Raw genomic sequence first — 22,759 nt, forward strand, 5'->3', positions numbered from 1 at the left:
AGCCAAAAAAAAAAAAAAAAAAAAAAAAAAAAGAAAAAAAGAAAGACTGTCCCAAGCTCTCTATATTTCCTCTAAATCCTACCTACCTGAAAACCAAATAGTTCATTTACATTTCCTATTTTTTCACATTACCAAAGGTAACAAACAGTATTGACAAACCTCCTGTCACCATATAACACGGGTCCTCTTACCTCCAGCTCCCAATAACATTTTCCTCACTCTTTATTAAGGCTTCATTGATAGCCTCCTTGAGGCCCATCAGACTTCCACTAAGTCTCCTCAAGGTCTTTCTGATTTCTGCCTGCTGCCTGGTCTCAAAGCCAATGATGCATGTTTTAGGTTTCTGTTACTGCAGCAACTCACTCCCAGGAACAAATTTTGTTCAGACCTCTACTGCTGCAAAACAAACCACTCCAAACTTGCTGGCATAAAAAATAAAAATTTTACTGTGCTTGTGCATTCAGTAGGCTCAGGAATTATACAGAGTGCAGCAGAGATGCCCTGTCTTTAGTCCATGATGTCTGGGACCTAAATTGGAAAGGCTTGAATGGCTGGGGTCGATGCAAAGGGTTGGGGATAGAATCATCTGGAGGCTTCTTCACTCACATGTTGGGTGCCTAGACTGGGATGACTTGAAGACCAGGCTTGTGGCTGGGCTTCTTACACATGGCAGCTGGTTAGTAAGAGGGGTCCTGAGAGGGAATTTCTGAAAACCGAGGTCCCAGAAACAGAATCCACATGGCCTTTTGTGACCTAGCCTTGGGAAGTCACAAAGTGTTACTTTATTATATTCATATTCAAGGGGAGGGCACATAGACCCCACTTCTCCACGGCAGGAATATCAAAGAATGTGGGGTCCTTTTTTAAAACTACTACACCAAAAACAAGGAAGAAGGAAGACAGGGAATCTGAAGGGTAATGGTAAAAGTCCAGAGATCCCTGATAACTGCTGTATAGCATACAGAGAGATAAATTAATAAAGATAAAGCAGACCAGAAGATTCTGGAGGAGACTTCTTTAAGGAGATAAAACAGAGAGAATAAATACATACAAATATTAATGTACTTGCTTCTGTCAGAGTCCTGGCAGTTAACAGATAATGCATTTAAAAAGAATAGCTGAGGAAAGTTTTTTAGAAAGAATATTTACAAAGGTGTGGACAGGGCTAAGGGAAAGTGGATTACCTAAGGGCCAGCAACAGTTAGGATCTGTTTTTACCCCTAGGCCTGATGAGACAAGCAGAGGGAATGCTTCCTTGAACCCAGAAAGAGTAGGGACCATTCAACTTGAGCTGTGACCTTCAGTAGAGGAACAGAGCCAATGCAGCCCACAGCAAACTGGTAGAAAGAGAAACAAGTGAATAGATATCCCAATCTCACTCTCTCTCCTCCTGCCCTTCAATCTCCTGTCGGTACCTCCCACTGGCTTTAGCCCAAATGGAAGCCACAGGGCAAGGGAGCCTATGGATTAAAATCCATACAGATCAGCCCTCCAGAGCAGAGAAATGTAGAGAGTGGATCTGGAGGGGCAAGTGGAAAATAAATAGCACAGTACTAAAGGGAAATTTACTCAAGTGGGTAGAATTTGGTTCAGTTGGTGATAAGTCTACAGGAAATTAACCAAACAAGAAAAAAGAGGGAGGGGGGTAATCATAGGCACGAGAAGATTGCACAACATAGTTCAGGGGTTGACACCGTTTGTATAGTTATAAAATATAAACACTGAATAATGATACAACAAAAACCTTGATATGAGTATACTGGGAGTTGTGGCGGGTGAGCAAAGGCACACATGTGCAGTAAAGGGTGTTAAAGGGCATTAGGGTTATATCTTACACAGCGGGGAGTCAATAGATAGCACCTGGATTTGAAAAAAAATCAAGAAGTAGCAACATAAGCTAGTCATTTAGAGGTCTAGAAATAAATGCCAAATAAATCACTCTGAGTTGAAAGTGATTATCTCTGAGGAAAGGGAAACTAAATTGAGAGTTGGAGGAATGCTGTTTTTTTTTTTTTTACAATTCTTATAGAACTATTTCACTCTTTAAACTGTATGCATGTATAACTCTGATTTTAAAAAATAAATAAATTAGGAAAAGAATACTCAGCTTAGAAGGCTACCTGTTCTGTGACACCTTCCCTGACTCTTCAAGCTTAATTAAGATATCTGTCCTCTGGACAGTCTTATTCTTAGCACCTTAAACCTCTAGTTAGCTCAAATCACAAGTAATTTAATCATTGGCTTATTTGACCGTGAGTACCCTCAAGGTAGGGATCATGCTTTATTAGTCATTGTTTCTCCAGCACCTGTCATAAACCAAGGCATAACAGGTATGTAAGAAATAATTCCTGAATTGAATGATCTCAGTCAATGGCACCAACACCCTACCAGTCACATAGGATAGAAAACTATCTTTCTAACCCCTCACTGAAATATCTTCCTGAGCTCTATTACCTCACTGCAATAGGCTGAATATTTGTGTCCCATTCAAAATTCATATGTTGAAACCTAATCCCCAATGTGATTGTATTTGGAGATGGGGCCTTTGGGAGGTAGGTCATGAGGGTGGAGCTCTCAGGAATGGGATTTGTGCCCTTTTTATAAGAGGCTCAGGGGAGCTTCCTCGCTGCTTCCACCATGGGAGTACACAGCAAACAGATGGTCATCTATGAACCAGGATGCAGGGCTCAGCAGACATGGAATCTGTCAGCCTTGACCTTGCACTTCAAGCCTCCAGAACCGCAAGGAATAAATTTCTGTTGTTTATAAGCCACCTAGTCTATGACAGTTTGTTATAGCAGCTCGAACAGACTAACCCACTGACCACAGACCTTCTGTCACTCTCTAAATACACCAAACCTCTGTGCCCTTGCTCATGCTGTTGCCTTGGCTAGAGATGCACTCCTTGCTCAGCTCCCATTCTCCATTATTCATCTTCTAAGGACCATCTGAAGCTCAAAATTCATAGTCAGAATGAATCTCTTCTTCCACTTATCCCAAAACACGAAATTCTACTTGGTACTTATTTAATAGCATCTTAATAATTATGCTTACTTCTGAATTTTCTCCTTGAGTTCATAAGCTCCTCGAGTTCAACTGGCTTATTCATCTTATATCCTTCAATAGCATGGTGCCTAGCATATAGTGGGTCCACAAACATTGTAGAATGATAGCGTTTTTCTGGTATGTAAACTGCCATTATTTCTGCTTCGCGTAAGAATGACAGTGAACTCCTTGAGGACCATGTCTGACACAGTGACTGGCATTTAGTAGGGCTTAATAAATAGTTACTGAATTTTAAAAATTAAAAGAAGACCAAAGGCTTCCCTGGTGGCACAGTGGTTAAGAATCCGCCTGCCAATGCAGGGGACATGGGTTCAAGCCCTGGTCCGGGAAGATCCCACATGCCGCAGAGCAACTAAGCTCTTGTGCCACAACTACTGAGCCTGCACTCTAGAGCCCACGAGCCACAACTACTGAGCCCACGTCCCACAACTACTGAAGCCCATGTGCCTACAGCCCGTGTTCCGCAGCAAGAGAAGCCACTGCAATGAGAAGCCCTCACACCACAACGAAAAGTAGCTCCCGCTCGCCACAATTAGAGAAAGCCCATGCCCAGCAACGAAGACCCAACACAGCCAAAAATAAATTAAAAAAAAAAAGACCAAGCAGTGAGTTTACTTCTCAGCCTTTTATAAGGTATTTTTACTTTGCCTTTCTTCTTATCTCAATATAATTGAGGCTTCCACAGACTGACCCTATCCTAATTATATATTTCCTGTTTGTTGCTTTTCAACGTGTACTGGTCCTCCACAAGTCAAGTTAGACTCCTTTATGACCCCTCGCAGTGTATGATATTTTCTACTTCTGCTAATATAATTATATTCCACTAGAATGAAAGTTCCAAATACTTCCTCTTACAATAAAGGTAGACTAAGTAATTTAGACCAATCCTCCTGGCTGAGATAAACTGGATGAACTATTAAAAGCATCTATCTGAAGTCATCAGAGAGCCACCAAGTCAAATGAAGAACGACAAGGCCAGGTATAAGAGGAGAATAAAATCCAAAGAGGTGAGCCCTGTGTTTACTGCCACTCTTTCCAGTGGGCAGGAATTCTAAACAGAAGGGTCCATGGATTGAATTCAAGGAATCTACAAACTTGGATAGGAAAAAAATTACATCTTTATTTTTACTAACCTTTAACTGGAATTTAGTATTTCCTTCAACTATGAATGTAAACATAGTAGAATTTGCAGTTCCTGTGATTTTTTCAATAGAAATCTCAGATATTTTCATATCATATTAAAGTTGTTCCAGATATCTCACAATATCATTTATAGTCATCACCACTTCAAAAATAAGGTAATATCATACCATACCCACTAGTAGTTCCAAGGGCCTCTGCTAGTCATGAAAGAGGCAGCTGATAGACTGAGCAGGTAATAGGTTTGAACTAATGTTAAGTTCTTGAGTTTTCAAATGATTTTTAAGACTTGGCAGCCAAAAAACTGGAGTTCAGGACCCACCAAGGCTGGGGAGAGGGACTCTGGTAAATCCTTCAGGCTCTGGTTGGCACCATGAAAAGCTATACCTGGAAATATTGATAGATCAGCCCTCCCTGATACTTAAGCCCAGCTTCAAATGATTTCAACCCCTGATTGAACTGAGGTAATCCAGGATTGTGAGTGCTCAATCCATCTGCCAAAAGCAAATGTAAATCCTCTCTGAAGAAAGATAACATCATTCTAGGCCTCATATTATCTCTATAGTTTTTCATATATTGATACAATATACAACACTCAACTAAAGGGGGGAAAAGTATACTACAAGATAAGACAATGGAGTAAAAAACCAAGAGACAGAGTAGATAATAGACAAAGACCCACAGAGAATCCAAATAATGAATGAAGGACTGTTTATAACCATGCTTTACTATGGTCAAGCAAATGAAAGATAAGATCTAATAAAGAAACCATTAAAAAAGAAATGAATGGCAATTCTTTTTAAAAAACTTTATTGAAGTATAGTTGATTTACAATGTTGTGTTAATTTCTGCTATACAGCAAAGTGATTCAGTTATATATATATATTCTTTTACATATTCTTTTCTGTTATGGTATCCTGTTAGCACAGGATATTGAATATAGTCCCCTGTGCTATATTGTTATTCCTTGTTTATCCATCCTTTATATAATAGTTTGCATCTGTTAACCCCAAACTCCCAATCCTTCCCTCCAACTCCCCTCCCCCTTGGCAACCACAAATCTGTTCTCTATATCTGTGAGTCTGTTTCTGTTTCATAGATATGTTCATTTGTGTCATATTTTAGATTCCACATATAAGTGATATCATATGGTATTTGTCTTTCTCTGACTTACTTCACTTAGTATGATAATCTCTAGGTCCATCCATGTTGCTGCAAATGGCATTATTTCATTCTTTTTGATGGCTGACTATATTCCATTGTATATATGTACCACATCTTCCTTTTATCCATTCATCTGTTGACGGACATTTAGGTTGTTTCCATGTCTTGGCGATTGTAAATAGTGTTGCTATGAACATAGGGGTGCATATACCTTTTCGAATTATAGTTTTGTCTGGATATATGCCCAGGAGAGGGACTGCTGAATCATATGGCAACTCTATTTTTAGTTTTTTGAGGACCCTCCATTCTGTTTTTCATAGTGGCTACACAAATTTACATTCCCACCAACAGTGTAGGAGGGTTCCCTTTTCTCCACACACCCTCCAGCATTTGTTATTTGTAGACTTTTTAATGATGGCTGAATGGCAATTCTAGAATTAAAAAAATATAATGATCATAAAAGGCTACATATTGTATGATTCCAACTATATATGACATTCTGGAAAAGGAAAAACTGTGAAGACAGTAAAAATATCAGAAGTTGGAATGGAAAAAAGGGATAAACAGGCAGAGAATTTTTAGAGCAATAAAAATATTCTGTATGATACTATAATGATGGATATATCATTACACATCTGTCCAAACCCAGAGAATGTACAATACCAAGAGTGAACCCTAAGGTAGACTATGGACTTTGGGGGATAATGATGTGTCAGTGTAAGTTCATCAATTGTAACAAGTGTACCACTCTGGTGGGATGTTGGTATGAGAGAAGCATGAATCTTTAGGGGGCAGAGGGTATATAAAAAATCTCTACCTTCCTCTGAAATTTGCTGTGAACCTAATACTGCTCTAAAAATAAGTCTGTAAAAAACAAACAAGAAAAGCATATTTGAACTACTATTTTAAAATGAAGGTTTTCAGAATAAACTAGAGGAATAAACTATAGCAAGTAAGCTAATTAAAATCCTCTTTGCTGCTGGAAATAAAAATAAGAAAGAATGAAGAAAGAATGAAGGGGAGGCAAGACTAAGAAAAGTATGAGAAATACTAGTAAACAAATCCTAAGGTTTCTTCAAACTAACTTTCAATCATTTACAGTTTCCCCAACTTGCAATTTCTTTTTTTTTTTTTAAGCATCTTCATTGGAGTATAATTGCTTTAAAATGGTGTATTAGTTTCTGCTTTATCACAAAGTGAATCAGCTATACGTATACATATATTCCCATATCCCCTCCCTCTTGCATCTCCCTCCCACGCTCCCTATCCCACCACTTTAGGCGGTCACAAAGCACTGAGCTGATCTCCCTGTGCTATGCAGCTGCTTCCTACTAGCTATCTATTTTACATTTGGTAGTATACATAAATCCATGCCACTCTCTCACTTCGTCCCAGCTTACCCTTCCCCCTCCCCATGTCCTCAAGTTCATTCTCTATGTCTGCGTCTCTATTCCCGTCCTGCCCCTAGGTTCTTCACCATTTTTTTTTTTTTTTTAGATTCCATATATATGTGTTAGCATACGGTATCTGTTTTTCTGTTTCTGACTTACTCCACTCTGTATGACAGACTCTAGGTCCATCCACCTCACTACAAATAACTCAATTTCGTTTCTTTTTATGGCTGAGTAATATTCCATTGTATATATGTGCCACATCTTTTATCCATTCATCTGTCGATGGACACTTAGGTTGCTTCCATGTCCTGGCTATTGTAAACAGAGCTGCAATGAACATTGTGGTACATGACTCTTTTTGAATTATGGTTTTCTCAGGGTATATGCCCAGTAGTGGGATTGCTGGGTCGTCCAACTTGCAATTTCTTTCTTCTTTCCTTTGCATTTAAAAGACTGATTAAAAGTGCCACAGTAAGACACACACACACACACACACACACACACACACACACACACACAAACAAAAACAAAATAATAATTGGAGTTAAGAACTCAGTAGATAGGTTTAACAGCAAATTAGACATAAATGAAAGGAGAATTAATGAACTGTAAAATAGTCAGAAAAAAATATTCACAATGAAGCATGAAAGACAAAATGATGAAAAAATGCAGAAAAGTGCATGAGAGTGGATACCACGAAAAAGTCTAATGTTTGTGTAATTAGAATCCCAGAAGGAGTGAAGATAGTGGAACATAAGTAATTTGAAAAGCTAAAAATTGAGAACTTTCCAAAATTGATAAAAGATGTAAGTTACATGTTCAAGAAACACTGAGAACCCCAAATAGTTGACAAATATAAAGAAAAGCAAACCTAGGCACATCACAGAAAAACTACCAAAAACCAAAGACCAAATATCCAAAAGTAGCTAGAGATTATTGTAAAAGGAAAGATTATTTTCAAAGGTGTAAGAATAAGACTGATAGCTGACTTCTCAACAGAAACAGTGTAAACAAGAAGATAAAGGAATGGTATATGCAAAGTGCTAAAGGAAAATAATTGCCAACCTAGAATTTATATAAGAGAAAACAGGCCTTCAAAAATGAAGGTGAAAATTCAAATGAGGTCTATAGACAGTTAATAGTTTTCAAGTAATAAGTCTCCGACTTTTGTAATTATACTATGGTTATAGAAGACGTTAACATTGATGGAAGCTGGGTGAAAGGGTTATAGGAACTCAATAATATTTTTGCAACTTTTTTGTAAGTCTAAAATAATTAAAAGAGAAAAAATGTAAAATAAAGATAGTTTGAATGATAGCTAACTTCAGAATGGAAGCTCCATGAAGATTGAGATTTCTTGTCTGTTTTGTTCACTTCTATCCCCTAGTGTCTAGAAAACTAGCAAAATGCACTCAGTAAGTATTTCTGAATGAATGAACAGTAGCAGTAGCTATCATTTATTCAACACCTAGTATATCTTAGGTAGAATGCCAAGCACTTTACATTCATTATCTCATTTAAACCTTCTATCAGTCATGTAACATGGAATTTTATTTTATTATATGAGTCTCCCTATTTTATAGGTGAAGCTAAGCAACCTGCCCAAGGTCACATACTATTAAGTTAGATGGCAGGCTCTCAAACATAGATCTGATTCCAAAGTCTGTGTTATTAACCACTACGCTACAGTGGTTTCATGTCACATAAAAATACTTCTTTCTTTTTCATTTATCCCTATTCTACTCACCTTTCCAGGTTATATTAGTCAGTGTTATTCAGAGAAACAGAACCAAGAGTATATATATAAATATATATAAGAGGAGATATAGCTTATCTAATTATGGAATTGACTCATGTGATTATAGAGGCCAAGAAGTCCCATGATCTGCCACTTGCAATCTTGAGAACAAAGAAAGTTGGTTAATTCAACCAAATCTGAAGGTCTAAGAGCCAGGGAAGCCAATAGTATAAGTCTCAGTCTGAGTCCAAAGACCCAAGAATCAGGGGCCAATGGTGTTAAGTTCTAGTTCGGGTTTGGAGACTTGAGAACCAGGAGTGCTGATGTGCAAGGGCAGAAGAAAATGGAAATCCCAGCTCAAGCAAAGAGAGCAAATTTACCCTTCTTTACCTTTTTGTTCTAATCAGACCCTCAGTGGATTAGATGATGCCCATATGCATTGGTGAGGACAATCTTCTTTATTCAGTTTACTGATTCAAATGCTAATCTTTTCTGAAAACACCTTCATAGACACATCCAGAAATAATGTTTTACCAGCTACTGGGGACCCCTTAGCTTGGTCAGGTTGACACATAAAACTAACCATCACAGAGGTCAAAACAAACTCCTCTGTGGTGTAACTACTGTAGTACCCATTATTTCACCTTACTCTCAGATCTCAGAGCACAATTTAATGCCATTATATAAGGTCTTGAATTGTTCTCTAGCTGTTAATCAATAAGCATTATCTCCTCAACCAGATTACACTCCCTTAGGCATGTGACCATATCTTATATTCCTATTGATATAGGCCACATTTGAAGCTCTATAACAGTATGCTATTTCGGTAAAGGCATGAAGAAAAATATTTAGTTGGAAAAACCATGCAAGGAACAGTGTTTTGGGATGCTTTAGAGATAGGGCCTGTATGGTTTAAGATTCTGAACAACAAATTTGACTCAGAAAAACAATACCTTAAAAAGGTGGTTTGGGTGGGCTTCCCTGGTGGCGCAGTGGTTGAGAGTCCGCCTGCCAATGCAGGGGATACGGGTTCGTGCCCCGGTCCGGGAAGATCCCACATGCCGCGAAGTGGCTGGACCCGTGAGCCATGGCCGCTGAGCCTGCGCGTCCGGAGCCTGTGCTCCTCAACGGGAGAGGCCACAACAGTGAGAGGCCCGCGTATCACACACACAAAAAAAAGGGTGGTTTGGGGACTTCCCTGGCGGTTCAGTGGTTAAGACTTCGCCTTCCAATGCAGGGGTTGTGGGTTCAATCCCTGGTCAGGGAGCTAAGATCCCACGTGCCTCAAGGCCAAAAAAGCAAAACATAAAACAGAAGCAATATTGTAACAAATTCAATAAAGACTTTTAAAATGGTCTATGTAGGGCTTCCCTGGTGGCGCAGTGGTTGAGAGTCTTCCTGCCGATGCAGGGGACACAAAGAAAAAAAAAAATTTTAAGGGTTTATGTAAAAAAAAAAAAAAAAAAAGGTGGTTTTTACATCAAGTTTTCTATAATACCTTTTTTTCCTTATGGCAAGTTAGCGGATGTTCAGGGCAATTTGGACAGAGCTGCACAGTTCTCTAGGTTAAACCCCCTTGAGAGGGCACATATATTACATAGAAGGTGAAGTCTGAGAGGGGGCAGATGAGCAATTACCCCCACACATGTAAATTGCAGCTTGTGTGGTGTAAATATACTGTCTCTGCCTGGACCTGCCCGTGTAACATTCTCTCTTTGGGCTCTGTGGTTTCTCAGTACATCCAACTGTTTGGAGGCTGGAGCTTGGCTCAGCAAGCACAGATAAACAGCTTCCTGGAGCAAGCTGCCAGTGTGACGAGCAATGACCTCAGCAGAGAATGTCTGCTTTTCATTACCCTGAGCACATCACTGTACTGCTAGAGCTAAGAGCGGGAACATACAAGCTGCATAGCCCTGACTAGCTCAGGTCTCCCATTACACCTTGAATTTTTAAAATCTTGGCAGCCAGAGGAAAGAGGGTATAGACAGGAAGTGAGGAAATGGCTTTTTTGTGAAAAAAAAAAAAAAAAAAAGAAAAGAAAAGCTTTCTTAGGCTATTCTCTGAATAAACTAAATAATGAGTGAAGTGGCTAACACTAAATGGCTAATAGTCGTGCAGAAAATCATCAAACGTCTTTAATCTCCAAACAGTGCAGGGTAAGCAAAAAGTGTTACAGAAAACAAGACAGACTAAAAGTCCGCAAGATTTTCAACTTTGATACCATTTAAAGAGAAAGAAGAGGAAGACTATCATTTTCCAAAAAAGCCATGAAGTAGGAGGGAAGCAAAAATCCCAGAAAACTGGAGCTAAAGGGGGATGAGACTTGATGAAAATGAATTACATATAGTCAGATATTTTATACCTGTCATTTCACTAGATTTGCATAACAACCCTATGAGACAGGTATTTTCATCCCTAGCAATTGTTTTGACTTGGAAAATATAACACAAGGACCTTAACAAAGGCATTTGTTATTAATGCTATTTAATGACAAAGGGATAAATTCAAGGCTGCTTCTATGGCCACACCAGAAATGGCATTACCTACTGTGGCAGCCCCAGAACTCAGTAATCCTGGAATCATGAGTCTTCAAATAAACTTACATGCTCATAACGTTTTCTGATAAGGTAGTTTCTACCGTGCTGCTCAGAGCTGCATTTGTTAGTTGAAGAAAGAAATCACAGTTGTAGCCTCAGACAAGAACCTGGTTGGATATGACCCCTCTTGAAGGACCCTGAGAATCTGTTTTGTGGGGAAGTCAGAATGCAAAGATGCACCTGCCATGGGGCCAGAGGCTATGGACAGACAAACATCTTAGTAAATCATAATAACAGAGAGAAGCTTCATTTGACTTTCATTTCACTTTTCTCAGGGAAGAAGGACCTTTGTGTGGCTGCCAAAAATCTAACTGTCCATCCTCCTTCCCCTTTCTCCCCTCTGGCCCCATCCCAGTTCATTAACAACCCTCTGGTTAAAGGTGCCAGATTGTGTCATTCTTTCCTGCTCTCATGCCAGGCCTCTGCTGCCAGCACCACAGATCTTCGAGAGCTCTGAGCAAATTATGGAAGAAGTTAAAAGCACTGATGAATTTAAATTGCTCTATTGTTGATGAAGTAAAGTTTCTTAACTTCTGATTAGCTATTTTACATTGCTAATAGCACTACTGACATGTTACTTCAGATTTGTGTGTGTCTACCTGATTGCCAGAGGAGTGCTCAGGGAATTATCAGATTGACAAGGAATACCAGGGCTTGGATTGGACCAAGTAAAGGTTCTTTATATTATTTATAGATTAAAATAAATCAAGTAATTTCTCTAAGGGGAAATATTTTAGTGTGGAGAATTATACCTAAAATTTATACTAGCTAGCTGTAAAAGCAGCTCCCATGAAAACAGAAATAATATCGCTGGGTCTTGAGAATACTTCAGCCAAGGATGGAGTTCCTTCATTTCCTCTTATTGCACAGTTTCGCAACAGCTAAATTTCTCTTAAATTGTAGCAGGGAGCGGGTGGGGAAGTAAGGTCTTTCCTGACAGGAAGAATCTGGGCCCAATTATTACTTCCATAACCTTTGACTGCAACTTCTAAATGAGTCAGGGGACCAGTGGGCTGTGAAATGGCTTCCTCAGTCTCCAGGTCAAGTGCTGCTGGATGGTTTCCTATAATCAAAACATGAAGGGACTGAAGAAGAGAGATGGATTCTAAGCAAATAAGCAGCTTCTTATGTCCTCAATGAACCTGGATTTTTAAGTTTCAAAATAGATTTTGGTGACTCTCAATTCACCACTATGTTTCCCTGGTGTCCTTTTGCTATAAGATACCTCTGGTAATATGGAAAAGAACCAGAATCCTCTATAGATTTCACAAATGATGGCTTAACAGAAATGCCTGGGCCAATAACAGTGAGGATAGGATTGCTTCAGCTATGGCAAAATCTATTCGTGGCAATTATCTGAGTCTGAGAATCCAGATGTTGACAATGAAAAATGGATTATTTTCTGTTACAATGTGTCAACTCCAGCTAAGAACTGAACTATGGAAAAAAGATGGGGGTGAGGGGTAGGCTAGGAGAAGTATTACACCTTTTGAAGAAGCCAATGATAGGATTAGTCACCATTCCTTCACTATACCACATTTTGACTCAATTTAATAACAATAAATTGGGAAAACATGGAGCAGAAATGGCCCAGAGAAGTCTTCAGTCCACCCCTCATTCAAAGCTATGAGCCTGGAAATCAGTGAGTTCCTAGTTTGTTCTGATGTGTTTCTTGTTGCTCCAAATCCACTCCTCTGTTACCATGGGCACAAGAAGAACCCAAAACATTACTTAAATGCTGGGTGGTGGATAATCCTAAAAAATTTGCCAATTTTAGAACTGAAAGTTTATACCCTGACTGTTCTAGATTACTGAGGAGAGAAGTGGGTCATCTTTCATAGGGCTTAGAGCACCTGTTTTAAAAAAGAAGAAATAATACATATTTTATAATCATGCATTGTTTTCATTAAGTTATATTTTAAGTGATTTAGGAATATGCACTATTGGAATCTCCTTTTTTTCTCCAAGAGTGAATTAATGAAGTTCACATTTCATGGACTTATTCTAATTAAAACAATAAAAAAAGGAATTTGAGACTGGTACCTTTTACTACAAGAGTATATAAAAAAGCATGCAAGTTCCCAACTGAATTCTGATAATATGTTTCACAATGGAATTATTAATGTTCTTTTTCCAAAGATTGATAAATACTTCCATCTCCATATTTATACTATATATTAGATAACACAAATAATTTTATGACTAATTATTTTATTATTTTTACTTATTATATATGAGCAGTGCATGAGGGAGGCCAATTACTTGTAAGATAGCTTTCTATGACTACTGCCTGTTAAGGGTATTCCACTCTGAGAAGCAGCACATAAAATCAATCAAATTATTTTTTTTGGACACAGAAAGCCTAGGTAATAAAGGTGGACAAAAAGAAGGTAGGTCACCTGAGCTGAGATAACTTATCAGCTCTCAAGTGGGATGAGCCAGTCATTCCATGGGATAAGACCTCAAATGCCATCTCCTCCAAGGGGCCTTCCTGGCCATCCTATATATCACATTATCCTAGTTACTTCCTTGTTGTTTATCTCGTTACACTTATCAGCTGTGTAACCTAGGGAATGTTACTTTTGTGTGCCTGAATTTCCTAATGTATAAAATGAAGATAATACTAATATTCCACCTCATAGTATTTTGAGAATTAAATGAGATAATACATGTTATACGCTTAGAACCATGCCCAGCACATAGCAAGTATTTATTAACTATTAGCTATTGTCGTCATTGTCAGCTTACTTGTTTATTGACTATCTCCCTCACTAAACAGCTAGGTTCATGAGGGTAATTACCTTACTTGTCTTGTTCACCACTATATCTTCTTCATTGCCAAATACACAGAGGCACACAGTAGGTGCTCAAAAATAATTACTGAATGAATGCTGTCTTATATTCTCACATATCCTTAAAAAAAAACTTCCATCAATGAAGGATATCTGTATATGTACTTGTAACCAAAACTTGAAAACTTCCCTAGGAAGGTAAAATTATCATTTAAAAAAAAAACAAAAACAAGACACTTGATTATACAAAAAGAGTCCTCCTGGGCCCACCAACCAAGACCACAGAGTATCATTCTTTTCTATATTAGTATGTGGAGGTCAAGCTCTCTGATGCCACAGTGTTGTAACTATCAATTTAGCCTGTGAAGAAGGGTTCCCAATTGTGATAGGAATTCTCAGATTTCAGCCTGTTTTTCTCTCATCATTATTTTCCAACGTCCTAAAAAAACACATTTCTCATTTTATCTTTCCCACAAGAACCTGGTCACACTCTGCTGTGGTTTCTAAGTTACAGCTACTCTAGCCTCATTTTCTTGTCTGTACTTCTTCAGAGGTCCTGACCCCGTGCCGACACTTGGTCTATTCTTCGAGCGGCACCTCTAAATATTAATTCCTTTTACCTTTCATTGGTTGAAAGATGGCATTCAGAGGTAGAGGTTGCATACGACATGAAAGAAAATCCTGTGGGATTTCGTATCCCTCTTTCAAGAGTGTCCAGAAGAATATGATCTGACGAGCTCACAGTCTTGCAGACACATACACGCACACACACGCACACACACACACACAGTACAGCTTAGCTACTCAGGCTTTACAGCTTATCCAGATTTGCTGGAACAATCATGGATTTGTTGGAAAACACCAAGCACCAAGGAGTGACAGCACAGGTGAGAGGGCAAGCTGATCCATAGAAGAAAATCAGCAGAAAAACCTTCCAAAAACAATTTTGAAGAGTATTTTTATCATTGCTCAAAGGTAAATTATCCACCATCAATCGTATGAAAATCTCAGTGTCTGAACTTGAAACTGAGAGATGGAAGTGCACACTTAACACATTTTAAAAAAAATTATGTTTCCTATTGTTTAGAGACAGCTCCAATTGTATCCCCTCCCAAAGGACAACATAAAACATTTAAATGGCAGTGAATAGAGGTCACCAGACAAAGCTATGTGATAAACTGTGTGAAGTACAGCTCATAAGGGAAATTTCAAAGAATCCAGAAACCATAGCTAGAAGAGACTTCATATTATTATCTGCTTAGGCCTCCAGCAACATTAGGCATTAGAGGGACTTGCAGACAGTACAGAATAGTGGCCTTTGTAATACTGCAGATGAGGCTTGGTTCCTAATTCTGTCATTTATTAGCTTGTGAACTTAAAGAAGCTATTTTAACTTTTCTGAGCCTCAGTTTCCTCATCTATAAAATAGAGATAATAATATTACCTACTTCAAAGAATTACAGTTGCTGAAACATAGTATGAGTTTAATAAAACATTTTTTATTATATAATTATTACATTATTTTTATTTATTAGCACATTAGACTTTATTATACCCATTTCACAGTTGAGGCAACTGAAGCCCAGAAAATTTCAAAGGGACTTCTCTGGTGGCACAGTGGTTAAGAATCCACCTGCCAATGCAGGGGACATGGGTTTGATCCCTGGTCCGAGAAGATCCCACATGCCACTGAGCAGCTAAGCCAGTGTGCCACAACCACCGAGCCGGCGCTCTAGAGCCCGCAAGCCACAACTACTGAAGCCTGCGTACTCTAGGGCCCACGTTCCACAACTACTGAGCCTGCGTGCTGCAACTACTGAAGCCTGTGAGCCTAGAGCCCAAGCTCCTCAACAAGAGAAGCCACCGCAATGAGAAGCCCGCGCACCTCAACGAAAAGTAGCCCCCGCTTACTGCAAGTAGAGAAAGTCCATGCACAACAACGAAGACCCAACACAGCCCAAAAAAAAAAAAAAAAAAATTTCAGAAATTTTCCCAAGATTATGGAGTGAGGACTTATAAGGATTGGAGCTCTTTTTCTTCCCAGGGCAGAGCTCTTTTCACTTCATTATGCTTCTATAAATCAATACAAAACTCAGGTCTGCGAAAGAAGGATTTTCAGTAGATAAATTCACAATCAAAGGAAAATCAGGAACTTCTACCATTCAGGTCTCCTTGTCTACCAAATACTACTTCCTATTCAATCATATATGCACACCTTCACACCTTTCAAGTTGAGTTTTGTGTTTTTTTGCTTTTTTTTTTTTAAGGATTTTGGAGCTTTGATGCTGGCTCACCTCTTAAAATAACTTGCCTCAGGCCAATATGGTGTTTTAGAGTTATAGAAATGTCAGGTAGAATGGCCATTACCAAAAAAATCTAGAAACAGTAAATGCTGCAAAGGGTGTGGTGAAAAGGGAACCCTCCTGCACTGTTGGTGGGAATGTAAATTGATACAACCACTACAGAGAACAGCATGGAGGTTCCTTAAAAAACTAGAAATAGAACTACCATATGACATAGCAATCCCACTTCTGGGCATATACCCTGAGAAAACCATAATTGAAAAAGAGACATGTACCACAATGTTCACTGCAGCAGTATTTATAATAGCCAGGACATGGAAGCAACCTAAGTGTCCATCAACAGATGAATGGATAAAGAAGATGAGGCACATATATACAATGGAATATTAGCCATAAAAAGAAACGAAATTGAATTATTTGTGGTGATGTGGATGGACCTAGAGTCTGTCATACAGAGTGAAGTAAGTCAGAAAGAGAAAAACAAATACTGTATGCTAATGCATATATATGGAATCTAAAAAAAAAAAGAAATGGTACTGATGCGGCAGGGCAGGAATAAAGACATAGACATAGGGAATGGTCTTGAGGACACAGTTGGGGGGTGCTTGAGAGGGGGAAGCTGAGGTGAAGTGAGAGTAACATCGACATATATACACTACCAAATGTTCCATAGCTAGTGGGAAGCAGCAGCATAGCACACGGAGATCAGCCCGGTGCTTTGCGATGACCTAGAGGGGTAGGATAGGGAGGGTGGGAGGGAGGCTCAAGAGGGAGGGGACATGGGGACATATGTATGCATATGGATGATTCACTTTGTTGTACAACAGAAACTAACACAGTATTGTGAAGCAGTTATACTCCAATAAAGATCTATTTTTAAAAAATGTCAGGTATGTGCCATTCACATAGATTATGTAATTTTTAGTTTTCTAAGGACAAGAAACTGCTCACTTGGCAACTAGATTTCTATCAGCACTGTGGAAAAAAGTCTTAAGTTTTTTTTTTCCAACAGTGTACTGCTAGATAAAAGCTAGAGTCAATAGCATTTGGAAACAGTTATAAGCCTTACTAGAGTTCGGTATTAGTTACATACACCAGTGGGTTCACTTTTGGAGTGCTACATACATGGTATACAGCTTCTTTTTTTTTTTGGCCATGCCGCACGTCATATGGGATCTTAGTTCCTGATCAGGGACCTAACCCGTGCCCCCTATAGAGTAAGTGCGGAGTCCTAACCACTGGACCGCCAGAGAATTCCAGTATACAGCTTCTTAGATGGCAGGATATAGAACTTTATCAAAAAGAATCAAGAAAAAAGAGAGAAAGAACAAGAGACGGTCCTTATTCATAATAAGACCAAGAATAAGAGTGGATAGTATGCAATAACCTAAAATACAGATACAGCTGTAGATTCAACATTTACCTAACACCTATCATATAATAAGCATCATGCCAGGTATTGGGAATCCAGGGATGAAGAAGAAATGATGCCTACCCTCAAGGAACCAGCACAGTAGGGAAAAGACTTATAAAGGAGATGGGGGAGGGGGAATAGAGTAAAATGAAAAAAGCCAGGAAGAAGCATTGTCCCCAGAAGAATCATATTTCATTTGGCAAGGAGCCTCAAGGGTGCTCGTACAGATTAAATAGCCTAGAAACTTGACCCCTAGGCTTGTCAGTTCTGTAAAAGCAAGCAAGGCTATTCAATCTCAGTCTTTATTCCCAGTCCACCTCATTTGCGTCAGCCCATACCTCGAGAACAAGTGACATTCCTTGTTCTACTTCACCCTCCTTTAGAAGACTGGGAGAAGAGAAAGGACCAGCTCTGATCCTGGAAAGCCTGTTTTTCCCAGGAACTTGAAATTCCAATCCATAAGAAATCTAGATTTTGTTTGCAAGACTTATAGCTCAGCAAAAGAGCTAGGGGGAGTCAAGAATTCCCCTAACAGCAACCCAAGTTAAGGCCATTAGAAGAGATGTCTGATCTTCAAGGAACCTCTGGAGAACAGAAAGGAAAATAAAATTGTTTTCAAGGAGGATGGACTTGAGCTCATGATGCACCATAAGCAGAAGCCTATAAGAGGCTATTCTTCCTTTTTTATTTATTTATTTATTTATTTATTTTTTTGCGGTATGGGGGCCTTTCACTGTTGTGGCCTCTCCTGTTGCAGAGCACAGGCTCCGGACGTGCAGGCTCAGCGGCCATGGCCCGCGGGCCCAGCCGCCCCGCGGCACGCGGGATCCTCCTGGACCGGGGCACGAACCCGCGCCCCCCCGCATCGGCAGGCGGACTCTCAACCACTGCGCCACCAGGGAAGCCCCATTCTTCCTTTTTTAGAATGCTTACAATAACCAGAAAAGAAGGAAAAAGAAAACAAATGATTATATAAATATGTTGGCATTTTGGTAATAAAAATAATTTTTTGTATTTCTTTAGCATATCCTTTCATGAAGACCAAGGTATTTTAAACTGATTATTTCATTCAGCCTAAAAACAGTTCTGTGATACCAAGAAGAAAGAAATAGGTAAGAGAGATTAAGAGGTATAAACTTTCAGTTGCAAAATAAATGACTTATGGGTATGAAATGTACAGTGTGGGGAATATGGTCAATAACTATGTAATACCTAAAAAAGAAACAAAAACAAAAAGCTATGTAATATCTTTGTATGGTGAACTATCACAACCAGACTTATTGCAGTGATCAGTTTCAAATGCATAGAAGTATCAAATCACTATGTTGTGTAACAGGAGCTAACAGTGTTATAGGTCAATAATTCAAAAACAAACAAAGTCATAGAAAAAGAGATCAGATTTCGGGTCATCAGAGGTGGGTGGGGGATAGGAGGAATTGCATAAAGGCAGGCAAAACTTCCAGTTATAAGATAAACCAGTACTAGAGATGTAATAATGTACAAGATGATAAATATAATTAACACTGCTGCATGTTACACATGAAAATTGTTAAGAGAGTAAATCCTAAGAGTTCTCATCAAAAGAAAAAAGTTTTTTTCTATTTCTTTAATTATCTATCTATATAAGATGATGGATGTTCACTAAACTTATTATGATAATCACTTCAGGATGTATGTAAATCAAATCATTATGCCATGCACCTTAAACTTAGTACTGTACGTCAATTATATCTTGAAGAAATTATAACTTGAAGAAAACAATTTTTTAATAAATTAAAAAATAATCATTTTGACTTTTACACACTCCAAGCATACTTTATAAAGAAACACTACTCCTCAAAGATATAATCTGGGAAAGATGTCCTACCTCTAGAAATAATCTTAAATCATTAAGTGATTGACACAGCCTCCTATAGAAAGAAAACTGCACAAGAATATCACCCTAAGCATTTCCATGAAAAAAGCCAGCCAAGAAAATCACGGCCTAAAGGAACACTGACTAAAGGATATCAGAGTGAATATTCTGAATAACAGGGAAAGTTAAAAATTATAAGAGGAACCTAAAAAAACAGATCTAATAGATCAAACAAGCAGCAGTTAAACTTTTATAGTTATCACCACTCATGAGACTTATCATTGGACAAAACTAGCTGCACCAAAGGCATGTTCCAAAACCTGTTTGGGCAGCCCTCAATCAGTCTAGGCAGTCACTGCCACTACATAATCAGCATTGCCCTGCTCTACTTTTCATGTATCTTGCCTGCTTCCAAAAGCCTCCTCTGGGCCCACGCTATAGGCAAAGCACTCATGTACTTACTATTCAGTGAAGAACCTGGCAATGCCATATTGGCTAATATCTTCCTTGTTCTCTAGCAGCTGGCATACTGCATCCTCCATGTATGTGAGGACATGGCGCTGGGCTACAAAAAACAAACAAACAAAGACAGAAAGAGAAAGTGAGAGGGATACAAAAAAAAAAGTCCTTCCAATCCCAGTAGGCCATGAAAGTCAATCAAGGTGTTGGTTCTGTTCTAGGAAGTGGACTGGAATAGGCAAACCAAACTTGCTGGCCCTAACTGAGCTAGTCTCAATGGGCAGAATGGGAGACGCTGTAGAACATAACCTATTGCCACGTGATTGGCTGTTAGTATTAGTATCAACCCTTCACTCTTCATTTCAGTGATTAGGGTGAGGAGCTTTAGCACCATTTAGCAGGTACACCTGGGAATTCTTTCTTCCTACCTCCTTCCACCTTCTTCCACTTCTGCATGTCCCAGAAATTTATCCCAGGGAGTAATGATTCTATGCCTGAAACATGGATGATCTGACTGCAAGGAAAACTCAATTCTTTAATTAAAAAAAAGTCACTGAAAAAGTTTAAGGACCATGAAGATTTCAGTAAAGTTGTCATAAGTTATTAACCTTGGTAAATAATAAGACCATGAAATCTGTGTGGCCCAATTTATCAGAAATCATGTTTTCTACATTTGTTGTGACGGATAAATGTGTGACTTAATCATGGGCTTGTAATACAGGGTGTGATGAGTATTAGAATTAGACAGACCTGGGTTGGAATCATGGCTCTGTCTGAGAGCTTAATCTTGGACAGTTATTTAATCTGCACCTGTTTTCTTCTTTATCAAGTGTGGAAAGAAACATTATTTAATTAAATTAATTAATTTATTTATAAATTGAAGTATAGTTGATTTACAATGTTGTGTTAGATTTTGGTGTACAACAGAGTGACTCAGTTATATATATATGTTCTTTTTCATATTCTTTTCCATTATAAGTTATTACAAGAGATCGAATATAGTTTTCTGTGCTATACAGTAGAACCTTGTTGTTTATCTATTTTATATATAGTAGTCTGTATTTGCTAATTCCAAACTCCTAGTTTATCCCTTCCCCCTTCCCCCTTGGTAACTGTAAGTTTGTCATCTATGTCTGTGGCTCTGTTTCTGTTTTGTAAATAAGTTCATTTGCATCATAATTTATTTTACTTATTTTTATTTTTTTATACATTTATTTATTTATTTTTGGCCGCATTGGGTATTCGCTGCTGCATGCGGGCTTTCTCTAGTTGTCGCGAGCGGGGGCTACTCTTCGTTGCAGTGTGCGGGCTTCTCATTGCAGTGGCTTCTCTTGTTGTGGAGCACGGGTTCTAGGCGTGCAGGCTTCAGTAGTTGTGGCACGTGGGCTCAACAGTTGTGGCTTGTGAGCTGTAGAGCGCAGGCTCAGTAGTTGTGGCGCATGGGCTTAGCTGCTCTGTGGCATGTGGGATCTTCCCGGACCAGGGCTCGAACCCATGTCCCCTGCATTGGCAGGTGATTCTTAACCACTGCACCACCAGGGAAGTCCCTGTATCATATTTTAGATTCCACATATAAGTGATGAAAGAAACATAATTTAATTCTTTCTCAAAACATGGTCAATCAACTTCTTGATCTGAATCACTTGAGACACCCTGTTAAAATACAGATTGATCATCTGACAATATCTCAGACTGGTGACCTTAAAATTCTAACTGGAGCCCAGTAATTTTTAACAGGTACCCTTGATGTTTCTGATGTAGTTTAAGAATCACTGGTTAAGAATTTGGGCTTTGGAGTTCCAAGACACTTGAGTTCCATTCTCAGCCCCACCAAATGCTAGCTGTGTGACCTTGAGCAAATTATTCTGCAAGCCTATTTCCTGTGGATAATAATACCGTTACTATTCATAAACCACAATACCTGGTTTTCTTGATAATATATTTTATTAAAAGCTATGTCAAAGGGCTATTGGAGGTTTACTTCAGTAATACAGCAGAGCTTCTAATATAGCAGGCGCTCACCAAATGCTTGCTCCCCTTCCCTGAGTTTTGTCTTTAGGTATAACAGTGGTAGCCTGGCACACTTCATATAGAAACTTCCAATTCAGTACTTCCATTTACCATCCTATTTTTTACAAAAAAGCAAAACAAAACAACTTTCGTCTGGAACAGTAAGAACAAAAAAACCCAAAAGTAATAAATACCCTGCCAAAAAGCAGTTCCACAAAGTTGCTACTGAGATGGGCATTTGCCTCTTTCACATTTTCAACCTTCAGGAAAATATGAAAGAATTACCTAAAATTTGTAAAATGGGTACTTCAAAAAAACATTCCTGAAGTCCTGGTAGTTTAGTGAGATTATAAAGCAAATAAGTTTATCTACCCAAGCTCTACTCAAGTGAGTCTTTGACAGTGGTTACCTGAAGTTTCACCATGTTTACACCAGCCTAAAGTCCAGATGAATGACATGTTTACATTCCATGACTTATTCTATCAATATGAGTGCTTCCCAAAGCTAACAACTATCAGCTACCACAAACATTCTCTAACCCTGACCTCAGAAAAAGATGTGAAAACAAAACCAGTGCTTCAGCAACAGTTCATCCCACTGGAAAACTATTTCGCCAAGAAATGGCCAAAACTGACAGTGAAGTCGTGAGATAATACATAACAATCTCTTGGGACTTCCCTGGCCGTCCAGTGGTTAGGACTCAGTGCTTCCACTGCTGTTGGCCCTGGATTCAATCCCTGGTCAGGGAATTAAGATCCTGCAAGCCACATGGCATGGCCAAAAAAAAAAAAAAAAAAAAAAAAAAAAAAAAAAAATGTTTTTTTCTT

General features: G+C 38.8%; 1 protein-coding gene across 3 annotated transcripts in view; it reads right to left on the reverse strand.

Annotated features, from left to right (window-relative positions):
• CSTPP1 (centriolar satellite-associated tubulin polyglutamylase complex regulator 1) overlaps positions 1-22,759 on the reverse strand; it is a 167,239-nt gene that overhangs the window by 110,596 nt on the left and 33,884 nt on the right. For all 3 annotated transcript variants that reach the window (XM_024749001.1, XM_024749000.1, XM_024748999.1), the window contains exon 2: positions 19,926-20,028. In XM_024749001.1, coding sequence (XP_024604769.1) covers positions 19,926-19,953 — 28 coding nt within the window. In that variant the 5' untranslated portion in view covers positions 19,954-20,028. The remainder of the gene's footprint in view (positions 1-19,925; positions 20,029-22,759) is intronic.

This window comes from Neophocaena asiaeorientalis, unplaced genomic scaffold, assembly GCF_003031525.2.
Source record: "Neophocaena asiaeorientalis asiaeorientalis breed wild unplaced genomic scaffold, Neophocaena_asiaeorientalis_V1.1 scaffold43, whole genome shotgun sequence".
Taxonomy (NCBI): domain Eukaryota; kingdom Metazoa; phylum Chordata; class Mammalia; order Artiodactyla; family Phocoenidae; genus Neophocaena; species Neophocaena asiaeorientalis.